Source organism: Pinus tabuliformis, chromosome J (assembly GCF_031772625.1).
Source record: "Pinus tabuliformis cultivar Carrire ecotype Pingquan chromosome J, CPIR1, whole genome shotgun sequence".
Lineage (NCBI taxonomy): Eukaryota > Viridiplantae > Streptophyta > Pinopsida > Pinales > Pinaceae > Pinus > Pinus tabuliformis.
The window spans coordinates 786172326-786190344 of NC_142295.1; the positions used below are offsets into that span (position 1 = coordinate 786172326).

The window sequence follows — 18019 nt, forward strand, 5'->3', positions numbered from 1 at the left end:
AGTATGTAGCAGAGGGTGACACATGTCAAAGGAATAAAAGTGAAAATATTACGACACCGGGATTACTTCACCCTTTAAACATTCCAAATCAGAAATGGGAAGAAATTTCGATGGACTTTATCGAAGGATTAATAGTATCTGAAGGCAAGGACAAGATTTTCGTAGTGGTCGACAGACTCACCAAATATGCTCACTTTATGGCAATTAAGAAATCATACTTAGTGAAAGTAATCGCTGAAATATTTTGCAAAAGTATACATATAAGTTACATGGTTTTATGAAAGTCATTGTGAGTGATAGAGATGCCAAATTCAAGGGTAATTTTTGGAAGGAGTTGTTCAACCACATAGGAACCTAGAGTTTCGCTTATCATCCTCAAACAGATGGACAAACAGAGGTTGTCAATAAATGTTTGGAGGCGTACCTACGTTGCTATCCTATAGAAAAACAAAATAAGTGGGCTCAATGGTTACATTTCGCTGAGTGGTGGTATAATTCTACTTATCATACGTCAGCAAAAATGACGCCATTTCAAGCTTTGTATGGATATGGACCCCCAAAATGGAAGGATCTAGCTATTGTCCAGACAAATCTACCAGTTGTTAAAAATCAACTAGAAGAAACCCAAAAAATCGTCCAAATATTGAAAGAAAACTTGAATAATGCGAGGAATCTTATGAAGTGACAAGCAGACCGAAACAAAACCGAAAGAGAGTTTGAAGTCAGAGAATGGGTGTTTATCAAGCTCCAACCATACAAACAATTGTCCTTAAAACAAAAAGGAAAAAACAAATTCGCACCAAAGTTCTATGGACCTTATTAGACCAACAAAAAGATCAGCCAAGTTGCATATGGTTTAAGCCTTCCAGAGAAAAGTTGTGTTCACAACATCTTCCATTTCTCTTACCTTAAAAGGGCACTACGCGACAATCAATCAACGCAAACAACGCTTCCATCCCTGGATGATGAGGGAAGGGTCATTCTAGAACCAAAAGGTATTTTATCTACTAGAGAAAGAAAGCTTCGACATCGTACAATCAAGGAATATCTGATCAAGTGGAAGGACTTACCCGAAGAAGAAGCTTCTTGGGAGAATGAATCATTTTGTCAACAACATCCGTCGTTACGTATGCTTTGAGGACAAAGCATTCTTTTGAGAGGAAGGCAATGTTATGTAAAAATTATTTAATTTTAGGTTAATTAGACGAAAGGGCATGATCATAAGATCATGCTCTTTCCCCAAAGGGTGCCAATGGCGGTATATAAGCCAGGGACCCTTACTGTAAATGAACATCATTCAATCATTGACATGAAAACGATGACAAATTGAGTGAATTGTTAAACACAATATAAATTTCTCGATCATTGATCATTCTATCAAAGTTGCAAGATAATTATGCAAAAAACTGTGTTTAGAAATATTTATATTTATATTATTTTAAATACTGTGTATCCAAAATTTTGGGTGCTTGTGTTTCCATGGTGTACCTGTTTTAGAAACTTTTACCAGTTATCACTTTTTGTGCAACTTAGAACAAAATGTTTCGTGTTCTACAATCCTAGTTTTGCAGTGGTAAATGATTCTAAGTTTAGCTTCAAGAAAAAGTCCCGATAAAATCGGGATTTATTCCCCAAAACGCGATTTTTTCAAGAAAAGGATTAAATCGGCCGATTTTTTGTCGACTTTTTAAGAAACGAAAAAATCGGGATTAAATCGAAAAAGTCGGGATTAAATCGGGACTTTTTCCAAAAAATCGTGGTAGTTTCTTTAATGATTTTTTTTTTCTTTGAAAAAATCGGGATTTTATTGAAAAAATCGGGATTTTATTGAAAAAGTCGGGATTTTATTGAAAAAGTCCGGATTTTTTTAAAAATGAATATTTTTGTATTTTTTTAATTTTGCCGACTTTTTGCCGACTTTTTCGAAAAACTCCCGACTTTGCCGAGTTTTTCAACTTTTGGACCCTTGCCGAATTAATCCCGACTTCGACTTTTTCCACATTGATTAAAACTACTTGCAAGTCGATCATTTTCTTTTTGACGCTATCTGTGAAGTTATAACAAGGCTTAGAAAGTTAATCTAAGTGAATGTAAGAACTGGTAAACAAAGTTAAAAACGGCAACATACAAGCGTTGTGGTTTACCAAACTTTCAGTTCTCTAAGTTTAAACACGTGAGACAGAACTGGAAAATGACAACCTTGCAGAAGCATACCTTGATGTGATATGAAGCCAGACACTACCTACTATGATCTCTATTTGAGGTCATTCCAACCTAAGCCCATCATTGATCTGGCTGAAGCAATTAACTGATTGTGCCTTAATTTGTATGTGAAGGTTTAATATATTAGAGTTTAGCGAAGCATATTTATATTTGATGTTACCATACTTTTGGATGGTTGAGAAACAAAGCTCCTGTTGAATTGCATTTGTTTCTTGAGCAGGGGATCCTCTGTATGTTGCTGGTGGTAGACCTTCCATAACTGTGTCTGACAGTTGCTGTGAAAGCTGCGATGGTGACAACTTCGCCGAGGATGGGTATGGAATATGTTTCACTTGTATAGTGACCTGAAACTGATTGTTGGTGATGGTCTACAAATGGAGCTGTTTGCATCTTATTCACCTGCTGTCTTTTAGTTGTGTCATTTGTTTATCTACTCATTTTTCATTTTCTGAGCAAAAAATCTTCATTGATATTGATCTTTAAGACAGCCAGTAGTAAGGAGGCTTGTGTAGCAGAAATGATTGATCAAAAAAAGTTGTGTATCAGTTTCAGTTCAGACAAAATATTTTACCCTCTGACACTGAATATTCCTTTTCATGAGTTAAAGCATAAAACTGCTATATTTTGGAGTACAAGCTAATCTATCGAAATTACAATGGTTCTATTTTGTGAGAATTGTTGAATCTCTACAACCATAAAAGGAATCAGCCTACAGGTTTAATTATTTGGTCTACTAAACAGTAAATTAATCTGATGTATATGAAGGGGTTAAGTAATCCATATTGGCTTTAATATGGTTGGAATGCATGGATCAGCCATACATACACCTCTTGTACCTGTCCCTTGATGACCTCTTGGTTTGCAAGGGAATGTTGCCACACTATTGCATAATTGGTTTAATGTGTTTAAACCCTTCTTGCACACTCTTTTACACCTGCATATGTACCCAAATGCATCCATACGGCACTGATGAATGCTCAAAATGCAGATAGTATAGCCTCGGAATACAATGGGACCCAGTTACAACCAGTGCATTTTTCTATAAAGGCAAAGTAATGGCAGATACACAAGCAACTAATATGATATTTGAGATAACGAAGGTTTAGATATAAGAAAAAGAGGCGATATTGATCTAAGTAGGGGCCGCTCACCTAAATGTTAAATATCCAATACTAGATCTGATTTATTTATATCTCAACAATTATTTTATACCCAGACATTATCTACTCAATAAAATATGAAAACTGTTGGAAAATAAACTCACTGGTATTTTAATTAATTAAATTTGCAATGGGAAAAAAATAAGGAAATCAATCGCACAAGAGTAGAAAGTTCTGCCCAAAACAATATTCCTTCACTTTATATTGCTTAGGGAAATTAGGGCCTATATCCACAAAGAACACACAGAAAAATTACAGCTGCTTGGAATTTGGAAATTGACTCCTCTGGAGAATCAGCCTCAAGGAATTTGGCCCTCCTGAAATTTCCAGCCTTGTAGAATCCGGCCTCTCTCACCAGCAAACTTGGTCCCTTCTTCTCACCTCGTATATCCCCTCCGCTCTTGAGAAAGTTGGCCCTGGAAATTTCTGCCCTCCAAAACTCAACCCCCCTCTTTAACAATTTGACTTCTCTCTCCTAGACGCGGCCTCCTTGAAATTTCCTCCTGAAATTTCGTCGTTACAATCCTTTTCCCTTCTCTTCAGTCCTAGAGTCTCTCACTCCTTGAGAAAATCACTCTCTCAACAATAACAATGTAATGTGTCTTCATCCTCTCCCATAGGTTCTCTTTATAATTTCTCCATGGGCCAAATCCCTAATCTCCAAAGTGATAGATAGCTAAGATTAAATCCTAACCTTCTTAGATCAACAATGGAGATTAGATCTAAGTCACTTAAATAATTTAATATATATCCTTAGATAAATATTAGTCCAAAGTCAACAATAAATAAATAGTTAATCAATGTGCTTTTTCATTAGTTAAAAACTCAGGAAGGAGATAATATTAGTTGCTCCTCTTGAACAACCACCTAAAGAGGACTTCTTCCCCTGCATGCTAGACAAAAGCCTATGCAGAAGACCTTCCGAAGCTAAAAATTCAACACTCCCTCAACCCTCCAATCCTCACCCCTTACCCCTGGAAGACCAAGTCCCTTGCTTAAAGAGCAAGCAAGTTCCATTTTTCAACTCCATCCTTGGGAAAGGGTTTCCAGGGTCACTTTCTGTAGGAGTTTACAGGGCAAGTTCCTCAGATAGAACACCAAAGGACACTACTGGCAAACAGATCACAGATCAATACACCAGTATTCTTGATGTGGTTAATACCCTCAAAGAGGGAAACAGTCCATGGCCTGAGCCAACGCAGCCACTTCAGGCAATTTATTAATAAAAGAATGAAAATTTACATAAGCTTCTTTCATGAATGGTCACCCTATAAATGACCCTCCATGCTCTTTAAATAGAGATCATGGACCAATTGGGTGCTAAGCCACGGATCAAGTGTTGGTCATACCAAGGAGAGAATGAACCATCGGATCATTTCATGTCTAGAACATATTGTGACCGTTGGATTGTAAGTTACAAAAATGAATAGTAAAGAAACACGCTTTACCTAACTCTACACTAGACCAAGTTATACTTAACTATTTCCCATGTGTCGAAATATCCCAACTTCCCCCCTTAAGAACAACTTGGGATAGGATTGAAGGATGTACAAATATGACACAATATGAGAAGGAAGGAGGCATTAGAGCCTATCCCCCCTTAGTGACAACTTCTTGAACTCCAACCATAAATCGAAATGTTGATTTGGGGTAGCATCGGATGTGCTGTAGCCACGAAATTTGGTGGAGAGGCTAAGGCACATGAGATTTCCAATACCCAAAAGGGGTTTGGGTAGATTCTAAACAGTTTAGGAGATATTAAAATAATTAATATTTTTAATGGAGTTCCTAAGTCTAAACTTAGGGAAAATAAAATATTAATGTGAATTAATATAAAACTGTGTTAGAATGGTCCAAAAGTCATGGATCAAGCCAGACCTAAACTTAGCCGTTGATTAGGGACTTAATTTCAGCCGTTGATTTGTCAACGAGAAAAGTATAAGAGGAGGCTTGAGGGTCACTTGGAGAACACACCGAGTTGATCAAGATTTCGACTTTCTGGGGCAGGGTTTCCCGAGGAAGTCAAGAGAGTGATCAGAGTTGTAGCTGAGGGGTAGTGAATACAAAAGCAAAGAGGCAGAGATAGTGCTGGGAGGATCAGTGCAACGGCCGGGAAAGTTGACACAAAGGACAGAAGCCGGAACTGCCAGTAACAGTGGGAACTACCGAACAGCCGGGAAAGCTGACACAAAGGGTAGAAGTCGGAACTGCTAGGAAAAACCGGAACTGTTGGAACAACGGGGAAAGCTGACGCAGAGGCCAAAAGCCGTAACTGCCGTGAATAACCAAAACTGCTGGGAACTGCTGGAACAGCCGGGAAAGCTGATGCAGAGGGCAAAAGAGGCTGACGTAGTCCCTAGAGGCTGACATTGGGGTTTTTCGTGGGGCAAATTGGAGTTGAGGAGTTGCCGGAGTGTTTATCCGGGGTTTCAGCCGGAGCATCTGTCTCCGAAGGAGAGGTACTACTGCCTAGATTGTATTAAAAAACTGCATAATAATAAAACCCTCAGATAACTGCACCGATTTTCCCGCATTGGTTTTTTCCGGGGACATTGGTCCAAAAACAACGGTGTCACTTGTGTGCTTGTTTTGTTTGCTTCAGTTGATGATCTGTAACGTGTTGAGCATGTATTTGTATTTATTTCTAGTATTTACATGGTAAATAACTTGTTAATTAATAGAACAAGTAGGTAGGAATAAATCAGAAAGTACATGAAGGGTTTCTAACGTGTTAGACTTAGAAATTCCAACATGGTATCAGAGTGTGGTTGCAGAGCACATGAGAACTAAGGACAGCACTCGAGCAGAGCGGTAGAAATCAACTATCTTGAGTGACAGAGCTGATCATTGCAGAAGGCGACAGAGGAAGGAGTGATGCAGAGGGATTGCGTCATCATTCTAAGCTAGAGAAAGACAGTGTAGAGGCTAAGGGAGGCAGAATCAGGCTCATGCAGAGGCTAGGAGGGCTGACGCAGTTGGCTTGGGGAGCTGATTTGCTGGTGTTAGGATTGCACAAAGCCAAGTGGCTTAATCCTTTAGTTGCTGGGGTATAGGAGGCTGTGGGTACGTTGTAGAGTGACGCTGGTGGGGTACTGTAGTCAGAAAAATACCTAACAGGGCAAGACCAAAGGGAGGGAGTTGCTGCTGAGGCGGATTTCTAGCCAAGGAATCCAGATCAGTGGTGCAGTTGCACAGACGATCAGAGAGGGGCAACTTGATGGTTGGCAGAAGGATTTCCAGGAGGGAAATCGGGACTCAGAGGGAGTCCAGAAGAGAACTTCCAGACGGGAAGTAGAGAGACTCAGAGGAGTTGAACAGAGAACTTCCAGATGGGAAGTAGAGAGACTCAGCAGGAGTTGAACCAAGAACTTCCAGGCGGGAAGTAGAGAGACTCGGAGGAGTCGACAAAGAAGAGTAGAGAGATGGCCATGAATGGGATGAGGGATCAGGATAGGCTGGACGAAGCGTCCGACCTTGTAGGTTGGAAGGCCAGGATCCCGTCCACTCTAGATAAACGGCGTATCAAGGCCTTCGCCTTGAGGGATGACGATTGTGCCATGAGTACTCATGTGCCACTTGAGAATCAGTGGGGAGACATCGAGCTGTACTCAGGTGGACTACAGGCGATGAGGGGCAGGATCCTTGAGGTACCCAACCTCTTGGATTATAACTTGCTACGGGAACCTCAATGAGGAGTAGCAGTACTGGTAGATGTCGGTAGAGACAAATGAGGATGGAGCAACAAAGGGAGCGGTAAGGCAGGATTCCTAAGACAGTGCGAGGCTAGCAGGCTACAACAGTGCGAGAGGCACGGGAGTGTTGCACTAGTGTAGGATGGCATAGAGAGGTGTGCAACGGTGCGAGATGCAGGGAGTTGTCACAACAACGCAGAGGTCAGAGAGGGAGCACTTGTCAGTGACAGAAGGAGCTTCAACGTCAGGAGTGTCTCTAGCCTGACAGAGATGTTAGAGTTGGGAAATCAGTTCCTTACTTCTCAGTAACTGAGTTGCAATGCAACAGTTAGCAGTGGCAGTGCTATGGGCAACACGATGTAGCATGATGAGAGGGGATGTAGTGCAGACGCAGCAGTGGCAGTGGCAGGGCCATGGGTAGCATCACGGATGCAAAGGGAGTTGTCATATAGCTGCAATAGTGGCAGTGGCAGAGCCATGGGTGGCAGTACGAGATACATCGGTGCAGATGATGGGCAGCAAGCCTAGCATCAAGGACCGATGCCAGATGATCAGAGTAATACTCAGTGAGAAGTATTGTTAGAGCACAGTGCTTGCTAAGAGGGAGTGTTGATTTGGGGTAGCATGAGATGTGCTCTAGCCACGAAATTTGGTGGAGGGGCTAAGGCACATGAGATCTCCAATACCCAGAAAGGGTTTGGGAAGATTCTAGATAGTTTGGGAGATATTAAAATAATTAATATTTTTAATGGAGTCCCTAAATCTAAACTTACGGAAAATAAAATATTAATGTGTATTAATATAAAATTGTGTTAGAATGGTCCAAAAGTCATGTATCAAGCCAGAATTAATCTTAGCCGTTGATTAGGGACTTAATTTCGACCGTTGAATTGTCAACGAGAAAAGTATAAAAGAAGGATTGAGGGTCACTTGGAGAACACCGAGTTGATCAAGATTTCGACATTCTGGGGCATGGTTTGCTTAGGAATTCGAAAGAGTGATTAGAGTTGCAGCTGAGGGGCAGTGAATACAGAAGCAGAGAGGCAGAGATAATGCCGGGAGGATTAGCGCAGCAGCCAGGAAAGCTGACGTAGAAGGTAGAAGCCGGAACTGTCGGGAACTGTAGGAACAGCTGGGAAAGCTGACGCAGAGGGCAGAAGCCAAAACTGTCGGGAACTGCCAGAATAGCCGGGAAAGCTAATGCAGAGGGCAGAAGCTGGAACTGCTGGGAAAGTTGACGCAGAGGGCAAAAGAGGCTAACACAGTCCCTAGATGCTGACGTTGGGGTTTTTTGTGGGGCAGATTGGAGCTGAGGAGCTGTTGGTCCGGGGTTTCAGTCAGAGCATCTGTCTCCAAAGGAGAGGTACTACTGCCAAGATTTTTCTTTGTTGGGTGAGCCGGTTTTGGCACCTAGATTGTATTCAGAAACTGCATACTAATAAAACCCTCAGATAGCTGCACCGGTTTTCCCGTACTAGGTTTTTCCAAGGACATTGGTCCAAAACAACAGTGTCACTTGTGTGCTTGTTTTGTTTCCTTCAGTTGATGATTTGTAATGTGTTGAGCATGTACTTGTATTTATTTCTAGTATTTACATGGTAAATAACTTGTTAATTAACAGAACAAGTAGGTAGGAATAAATTAGAAGGTACATGAAGGGTTTCTAATGGGTTAGACTTAGAAATTCCAACACGAAGTTTAGTAAACTTCGGCTCTGTGAGAGCCCTTGTAAAGATGTCTGCAACTTGATCATCGGTTGAACAATATTGCACTTGAAGAACATGGTCATGAATGAGCTTTCTAATGAAGTGCATGTGTAGTTCAATGTGTTTGTTGCGCTGATGTTGGACTGGATCTTTGCATAGTTGATTGGCACTTTGATTATCACACCAAAGTGTCATTGGATGCTGCTGTTGAAAGTCAAACTCTAACAGGATCTGACGAAGCCACAAGGCTTCCTTACTAGCTTCTGCGACACCACGATACTTTGCTTCTGCTGAAGAAAGAGAAACGACACTTTGTTTTTTGCAAGCCCATGTAATAGGTCCAGAACCAAGAGTGTAGACATAACATGCAATAGACTTCTGATCATTAGGGTTACCAGACCAATCGGAATCAGTGAAACCAACCAATAGAGGAGATGCTTCTGCACTGTAATGAATCCCAAACTGAACTGTACCTCGAACATAACAAAGTATTCTTTTAGCTGTTTTCCAATGACTTTCATGTGGGTTTTGCATAAACCGAGCAATAAGGCCAACAACAAAGGAAAGGTCAGGATGGGTATGGGTCAGATACAAAAGTTTTCCTACAAGTTGACGGTATAAGGTAGCATTAACTTCAGGGGAAGTACAGGTGATTGAAAGTTTGGCTCTAGACTTAAAGGGAGAAGGAGCTGGCTTACAGTCTTCCATGTGAAAGTGGCATATAAGATCAAAGGCATACTTGGATTGGGAGAGGGAAATACCTTCCTTGGATTGCAAGACTTGAAGGCCAAGAAAATAATGCAAGTGTCCTAAGTCTGTCATTTCAAACTGCTTTTTAAGGCTGGACTTCACATGGTTCTAAGGTTGGGATCACTACCAGTAAGGATAAGATCATCAACACAAAGAACAAGAATGATAAGAGACTTGGTGTAGATAGTATTGTCAGAATGACACTTAGAAAAGCCAGTATCTAAAAGAAAGCTATCCATTTTGGCATACCAAGCTCGAGGGGTTTGCTTGAGACCATAAAGGGATTTCTTAAGCTGACATACAAGGCTGGAGTCTGTTTGTATAAAGCCAGGATGTTGTTCCATATAGATTTCTTCATGCAAGTCCCCATGCAAGAAGGCAGATTTAACGGCCATCTGATGGAGTTCCCATTTGAAAGAGGTAGCAAGGGAATGAAGAAGGCAGATAGAGTTCATTTTGGCAATAGGGGAGAAGGTTTCAATATAGTTAATGCCTTCAACCTGTGAAAAACCCTTAGCAACAAGACAAGCTTTATGTTTATCAACTTTTCCATCTAGTCCAAACTTGGTTCTGTAAACCCATTTGCATCTAACAAGTCTTCGTTCCTTTGGAAGAGGGACAAGATCCCATGTATCATTTGCTAATAATGAACGATATTCTTCATTCATAGCCGCATCCCAATCTGGATGGCCTGAAGCTTCTACAAAGGTGTCAAGATCATAATTCGCTAAAGCTTGAGCCAGTAAAGAAGAGGCTCTATCGAACTGAGAACGTGTACGTCGCTGATCTATAGGATCACAGGCAGGAGCACCTGTTTCATCTCGAGTAGCACGGACCCATTTTGGAAGCTGAGGAGCTGAAGGAGGATCCTGAGAAGGTGGGGGAGGATTGTCATCCTCGCTGTCATCATCTGAAGAAGAAATATTTTCAGAAGTAGAAGGGATAGAGAGAGGTGGCACATCCGCCAAACTAGGCTCGTAGGCCGTTATATTTTCAGCAAACTTTACATCTCTTATAATGATAACATTTTTGGACTTAGGTGAAAGAAGTCTATATCCTTTGACATCTTCATAATATCCCACAAAACTACATTTTTCACTCTTAAGTTCTAAAGCTTTATGGTTCTCATGTGGAATATGGGCCCATGTCTCACTTCCGAAAACACGAAAGTGACTTACATCTGGTTTAATTGAGTTCCATGCTTCTTCTGGAGTGATATTCTTTAAAACCTTAGTAGGAGTGCGATTTACTATGTCATTTGCACAGTTAATTGCATCTGCCCAAAAATTAAGACTAAGTCCTTTAGATTGAAGCATACAATTATCCATTTCCTTAAAGGTGCGATTCTTCCTTTCAACTACACGATTTTGTTGTGGATTATATGGAACAGTATGTTGCATTTGAATTCCATGCTCGGTGCAAAAGTTGATGAATTTGTTGTTAACATATTCTCCGCCATTATCAGATCTTAGCTTAAGAATTTGATGTCCAAATTGTTTCTCAACAAAGGCCTTAAAGGCCAAGAACATGTTAAAGACTTCACTCTTGAGTTTTAAGAAGTATACCCAAGTGCATTTGGAGAAATCATCAATGAAAGTTAATAAATACTTGTAGCCAGAGAATGAAGCAACTGGAAGTGGACCACATAAATCACTATGCACAAGTTGTAAAGGGGCTGCGGAGTGCCCAGAGGCACGTTTTTCAAAACTATCTCGATGATGTTTTCCAAGTACACATCCGGAACAAACACCATTTTTGCAAGATACCATAGGAAGACTTGTCACCATATTTTTTTACATAGATTTTGAAGGGAGCGATAGTTTAAGTGACCAAATCGCTCATTCCAAAGTTTGCTCACTTCATCATTATGAGCAACAAATACCGAGGGAAGTGGTGATGACCCAAAGTTGTTAAACTTAGACAACCTTGTAGAATCATCAACAATGCCAGTAGCTAAAATCTCTCTAGGATCTATTAGGTCCTTAATTACAACATCATGAGGTGAAAATTCAACGGTTTTACCTTCAACTGAATGAGTTATCAGATATACAGATAGAAGGTTGCAGGATAAGGTTGGAACACATAGTACATCATTAAATTGACCATTGTCTAGATGAATAGTTCCAGTCCCTACAACACTAAGAGATCTATCATCACCAACATCTATATTTTTGGTGTTACAATCATTTAAAGAAGAAAACATGGCTTTGTTTTTGGCCATGTGATAAGAAGCTCCAAAATCAATGAGCCACTCATGAGAATGAGAAGAAGAAGATACATTTAGTGCATAACCAAACCGAGATGCTTGACAACCACATGTGGAAAGTGCTATTCTTGAAGATGAAGTTGAAGTTGAAGAGTGCTCCAAATGGATGTTATGCTTCTTCATTGCTGCTTCCAAGGCTCCATCTTTTTAAAGCATCTGGATTCGAAGTGGCCATCTCGATTACAAAAGTTGCAATGCTTATCAGTCTTCTTCCATTTGCTTTTATTTGCCTTATCATTTTGTTGAATTGATTTTTCATTTTGAGAATGAAATTTCTTAGGACCCTTGTTTGGTTTAGGACCATTCTTTTTAGGATACCGCTTTTTAGGATTCTTTGAATTTGGTTGTTGCTGGGCATCTAAGGCTTTCTTAGAAGAGTTTCTAAGATTAAAAAGACCAAGGTGTAAGAGTTTTTCTTGTTCTCTTATTAAAGAATCACAAAAGGCATCAAAAGAGGGGGACTTGTTGTCTTGTCTTTGAGAAATAAAGGCTTTTCTAGTAGAATGGATGGTGGAAACAAACACAAAGTAGGTTGGTCCCAACTTAGTAAGAATGGAATAGATAAGGCTACCATCTTCTTTCTTAACCTTAACACCTTCCAAGAGAAGTCTAAGGGTTTTGAACTTAGACAAAAAATCTTCAATGGAAGAAAAATTATTGGGGTCCAACATAAGCAACTCATTTTTGAGTTGATGGGCTCTAATTTCATTTTTAATTCCAAAAACTTTAGTAAGCTGTTTCATTGCTTCATTAGGGGTATCAAGTTCTGCAATATGGAATCTAAGGTTTGGAGAAATAGACATCCCTATCAACCCACGTGCTTGATTTTTCCTATTTTGCCATTTGACTGCCTTATCTTCATCTTTAGGTTTAGTTTCTTAGCCTGAGGCTATTTTGTAAAGACCTTTAATTCTAAGTAAATCCACAATGTAGGATCACCATTGGAAGTAGTTGATGCTGTCAAGAATAACTTGGCATGGACTTTCCATTTTAACAGAAACTAAAGCTGTAGATGCTGAAACGAAGTGTTCCAATAGAAAGATCTCGAAAAATTAGGCAGATAAAAAAAAACGGCTTCCAGATGAGGGAGTTATGGCTTTTTGAAGAAAAGTTGTTGAAGATGTTGACGAATTGCGTGAATGTGCGGATGTGAATGATAATGTTATATTTAAAAAAAAATCTCCCCCCCTTTCCAAACTTAATGTAATTAGCTCACTTTAAAATAAAATTATGTGACCCACTTTTGTAAATAAGTGAAAGTCACTTTTACAATAGTACTTTATGAGCTACCTACTAAATTGTAACTTAAATAAAAGATAAAGAGACTTTAGAATTATAAGTGACTCACTTTTTATAATGGGTGAGAACATTTTTACATAAAGTAACTTTAAAACATAAGTTACACATGCTTTTTGAAAAAGTAACTCAACAAAAAGAAAGACTTGAACCCAAGACCTCTATTCTCATAAAGTAACTTTGGACCAAGTGAGCTAGTTTAAAAGGTAAGTAATTTTTGGAAAAGAGGAAGGTTTTTTTTTTTAGTCACTGAAGCTTTGGGGTGCATGCTTAGTTGAAAAAGCTCTTTTTGCCTACGAAACAAAAGACATACAACTCAATGCGGACATACAAAAAAAACCAATCCTTATGGCTTTAAGTTAGCTTTGCCGAAAACTAAATATTTTCCTCAATGTTTCTGATTTTTCGAGATCACACTAAGGCACGACAGAAAAGAGCATACGCATGGGAAAAATCCTTCCTTTCTGTTTTTGATTTGCCCAGATCACACAGGGTCGCGGGGCAAAGAGCATACGCATAAATAAAAGGTATAGATCTGGTAATAAAAAACAGAGAGATAAATAAACCGAAATAAATAGAGAGAAAATAACTAAAACTGCAAATAAACACTATATACTTCCAGATCTTAAAAATGACGTAGCTAGGGCTATTGGAAACCTTTTCGTGTGAAACAAAAGCGGTTCCTTGAACAAATGCTCCTAACACAATAGAGTAGTCCTCTCGGCCCGAAAGTGGTCAAAAATAGTAGATCTAGGAGATGGTAGTCGGAAGCAGTTGTACCGACTTCGGATTTGGATCACCAACAGACGCGGCCCTCAAATAGCTTCGATACCATGTAGGAATTTATAGGGTAAGTTTCTCAGATAGAACACCAAAGGAAAACGCTCACAAACAGATCACAAATCAATACACTAATATTCTTTATGTGGTTAAAAGCCTCAAAGAGGGAAACAGTCCATGACCTGAGCCAATGCGATCACTTCATGCAATTTATTAATAAAAGAATGAAAATTTACATAATCTTCTCTCATGAATAGTCACCCTACAAATGACCCTCCATACTCTTTAAATAGAGATCATGGACCAATCGGGTGTTAAGCCACGGATCAAGTGTTGGTAATATCGATGAGAGAATGAACCGTCAGATCACTTCATGTCTAGAACATATTGTGACCATCGGATTGTAAGTTACAAAAGTACACAGTAAAGAAACACACTTTACCTAACTCTACACTAGCCCAAGTTATACTTAACTATTTCCTATGTGTCAGAATATCCTAAGACTTTCCACCTATGCATTGACATGTACTTTACAAGTGATCACTACACTACCATGACTCCTCCCATCAGTGAAAGTTCGTAAAGAGTAGGGAGACATAGCTGTGGTGACAGTGGGCTAAGCCTCCACCGTTTCCCTTAACCTAATAGTTGCCCTCTTAGGAACCCCTTTTAGGTCCCCTGCAGGTTTGAGTGGTAACAAACCCACACACATCAATATGGATGAGGTCTAATATCTTTTTAGACCTAGTTTCACTATTCAAAAATGGCTTTTTGTATGTTTTCCCAGAGAGCATCCCTTGCACAGACCTTCATGATCTAACTTCATATTGCGAATACCATGTTGGAATTTCTAAGTCTAACCCATTGGAAACCCTTCATGTACTTTCTGATTAATTTCTGCCTACTTGTTCTGATTAATTAACAAGTTATTTACCATGTAAATATTGAAAATAAATACAAGTACATGCTCAACACATTACAAATCACTAAAGGAAAAAAAATAAGCACACAAGTGACACCGTTGTTTTTGGACCAATGTTCCTGGAAAAATCCAATGCGGGAAAGCCAGTGCAGCTATTTGAGGGTTTTAATTATTAAGCAGTTTCAGAATACAATCTGGGTGCCAAAACCGGCTCACCAACAGAGGATAATCTCGGCAGTAGTACCTCTTTGTCGGAGATAGACATTCCGGCTGAAACCCCCCGATAAGCACTCCGACAACTCCCAGCTCCAATTTGCCCCACGAAAACCCCAGCGTCAACCTCTAGGGACTGCATCAACCCTTTCTGGCCTAGTGTCTGTCCAATGTCACCCTAGCTCGCCCTGCGTCAGCCTCTGGAGGCAGTGCGTTAGCCCTTAGAGCCTTTGCATCACCCACGTTGGCTCTCTGAGGCATTGCACAACTCTTGGCTGGTTCTGTGTGAGCCCTGGCTGGCTCTGCATGAACCTCTGGCTGGCTCTACATCCCTTTCTCCCGATGTTTGCACTAATTCCCTTGGTACTTTCTCTGCCTCTCTGCTTCTGTATTCACCGCCCCTCCGCTGCAACTCTGATCACTCTTTCGACTTCCTCAGCAAATCCTGCGCCAGAAAATCGAAATCTTGATCAACTCGGTGTGTTCTCCAAGTGATCCTCAATCCTTCTTTTATACTTTTCTCGTTGAAATTCAACTATCGAGATTAAGTCCCTAATCAACGGCTAAGATTAATTCTGGCTTGATCCATGACTTTTGGACCATTCTAACACAGTTTTATATTGATACACATTAATATTTTATTTTCCCTAAGTTTAGATTTAGGGACTCCATTAAAAATATTAATTATTTTAATATCTCCCAAACTGTTTAGAATCTACCCAAACCATTTCTGGGTATTGAATATCTCATGTGCTTTAGCCTCTCCACCAATTTTCGTGGCTAGAGCACATCCGATGCTACCCGAAATCAACACTCCCTCTCAGCGAGGACTGTGCTCTAATAATACACCTAACTGAGCATCACCCTAATAATCCGGCATTAGTCCTTATGATGATGCTAGGCCTGCTGCCCAACATCCTCTGAAGCTGCTGCATCATGTACTGCTACCCATGGTCCTGCCACTGCCACTTTTGCATCTGTACAACAACTCCCTCTACATTTGTGCTACTACCCATGGCGTATGCTGATGCTAGGCTTGCTGGCCAACATCCTCTGAAGTTGCTGCATCATGTACTGCTACCCATGGTCCTGCCACTGTCACTGTTGCATCTGTACAACAACTCCCTCTGCATCCGTGCTGCTACCCATGGCTCTATCACTGCCACTGCTGCATCTGCACTGCAATCCCTCTCATCATGCTGCATTGTGCTGCCCATAGCACTGCCACTGCTAACTGCTACACTGGAACTTAGTTACTGAGAAGTAATTAACTGATCTCCCAACTCTGACATCTCTGTTAGGCTAGAGACACCCTTGATGCTGAAACTCCCTCTGTCGCTGACAAGTACTCCCTCTCTGACCTCTGTGTTGCTACAACAACTCTATGCATCTTGCACTACTTCCTCACGTTGTCACAGGAATCCTGCACTATAGCTCCCTCTGACGCTCCATCTGCATCCGTCTCTACTGACATCTGCTAGTACTACTACTCCTCTTCGGGGCTCCTGTAGCAAGGTACAATCCAAGAGGCTAGGTACCTCAAAGATCTTGTCCCTTATCGCCTGTAGTCTGTCTGACTATAGTTTGATGTCTCCCCACTTCCTCTCAAGTGGCGTGTGAGCACTCATGGCACAATCATCATCTGTCTCCACTTCCTTCTCCCCCCTTGCTGGCACAACCTTGGTTTCGAAAGCCTCTCCTTTTCTCTTCTTCCTCAGACACTAGCTTGCATAGTGAGTCAGTTCCCAATAGTTGAAGCATTTTACCTTGGAGAGGTCCTTCTTCTTCTGTTTCTCTTGCTTTCGCTCAGATGCTAGGGCAACATCCTCCTCTTCCTCCTTCTTGATTCTGATCCTCTTGCCGCTGCTTCCCGCCTTGCTCATCCTTCTGATATCTTCTTGGCAAAGAGCCGTCCACATTTCCTCCCAATTTGAAAGGGTCACCCTGCCCTGTATGCTCTGGACAAACACCTCCTAGTCTTCGGAGATTGCGTTCAGGGCTGTTCTCATCATCAATTCTTGAGCCGGCATGGCCCCTATGGAAGTCGACTGATCCCAGATCTCCTTCAATCGACCGAGGAAGGTGTCAATCTGTTCCCCTTTCTGCATCTGGTATGACTGCAGCTGATTTTCAAGTATCATCCTTCTTTGCACAGAAGTGTGCTGGTACAATTTATTTAGGGCCTCCCACATCTCATTTGCTATGTCCTTTTTGACAATATGTGGTACTACATGGTCCTTGACCCTGTCAAGGACGATGCTCTTGGCCCTCGCCATTGCCTCCTCGTACTCGTCGTTCTCAGCTGGGTCAACTGGGATCGCTATTGTCCTCAAGGCGAAGTGCTTAACATGATTCCTGTCTAGAGAGGACAAGATTCTGGCCTTCCAGACTACGAAGGTTGAGGCTCCGTCGAGTCTGTCTTGGTCTCTTACCCCGTTCACTGCCATCTCGATGCTCCTCTACTTCCCTCCTGGAAGTTCATGATGTGACTCCCTCTGAGCCTCGATTTCCCTCTTGGAAACCCTTCTGCCAATGTTGAGATGCCCCCACTCCAATTGTTAGTGTAGCTGCACCACTAATCCGGATTTCTTGGCTAAAAATCCTCGGTAGCAACTCCCTCCTCCTTGGTCTTGCCCTATTAGGTACTGTTCTGACTACAGTACCCCACCAGCTTCACTCTGCAACTTATCCACAGCCTCCTAAGCCCCAACAAATTGAAGGTTAGAGCTTCTAGGCTCTGCACAATCCCGATACCGCATATCCGCACCTCCTGGCCACGGGTGTTAATCCTTCCTGATTGAGAAAGATGACTGGGCAATGCGTAGGTCGAGTTTGCTCTCCCCTTTGCCACTGCGCTAATTCTCTTCCCGCTCAAACTTGATGATGCAAGCACTATGTCACCCCTTCCTTGCTGCTTCTCTGCTAGGAACAACTTCTGTCACCCAGGACAACTGTTTTCTGCTGCTGCTGCTTTGCTAGGTTGATGTCCTCAGTTCTCTTGTGATCTGCAA

General features: G+C 41.1%; 1 protein-coding gene across 2 annotated transcripts in view; it reads left to right on the forward strand.

Annotated features, from left to right (window-relative positions):
- Positions 1-18019, forward strand: part of LOC149229075 (Pseudouridine synthase family protein) — a 380432-nt gene that overhangs the window by 303824 nt on the left and 58589 nt on the right. For both annotated transcript variants that reach the window (XM_089378450.1, XM_089378449.1), the window contains exon 12: positions 2444-2537. In XM_089378450.1, coding sequence (XP_089234576.1) covers positions 2444-2537 — 94 coding nt within the window. The remainder of the gene's footprint in view (positions 1-2443; positions 2538-18019) is intronic.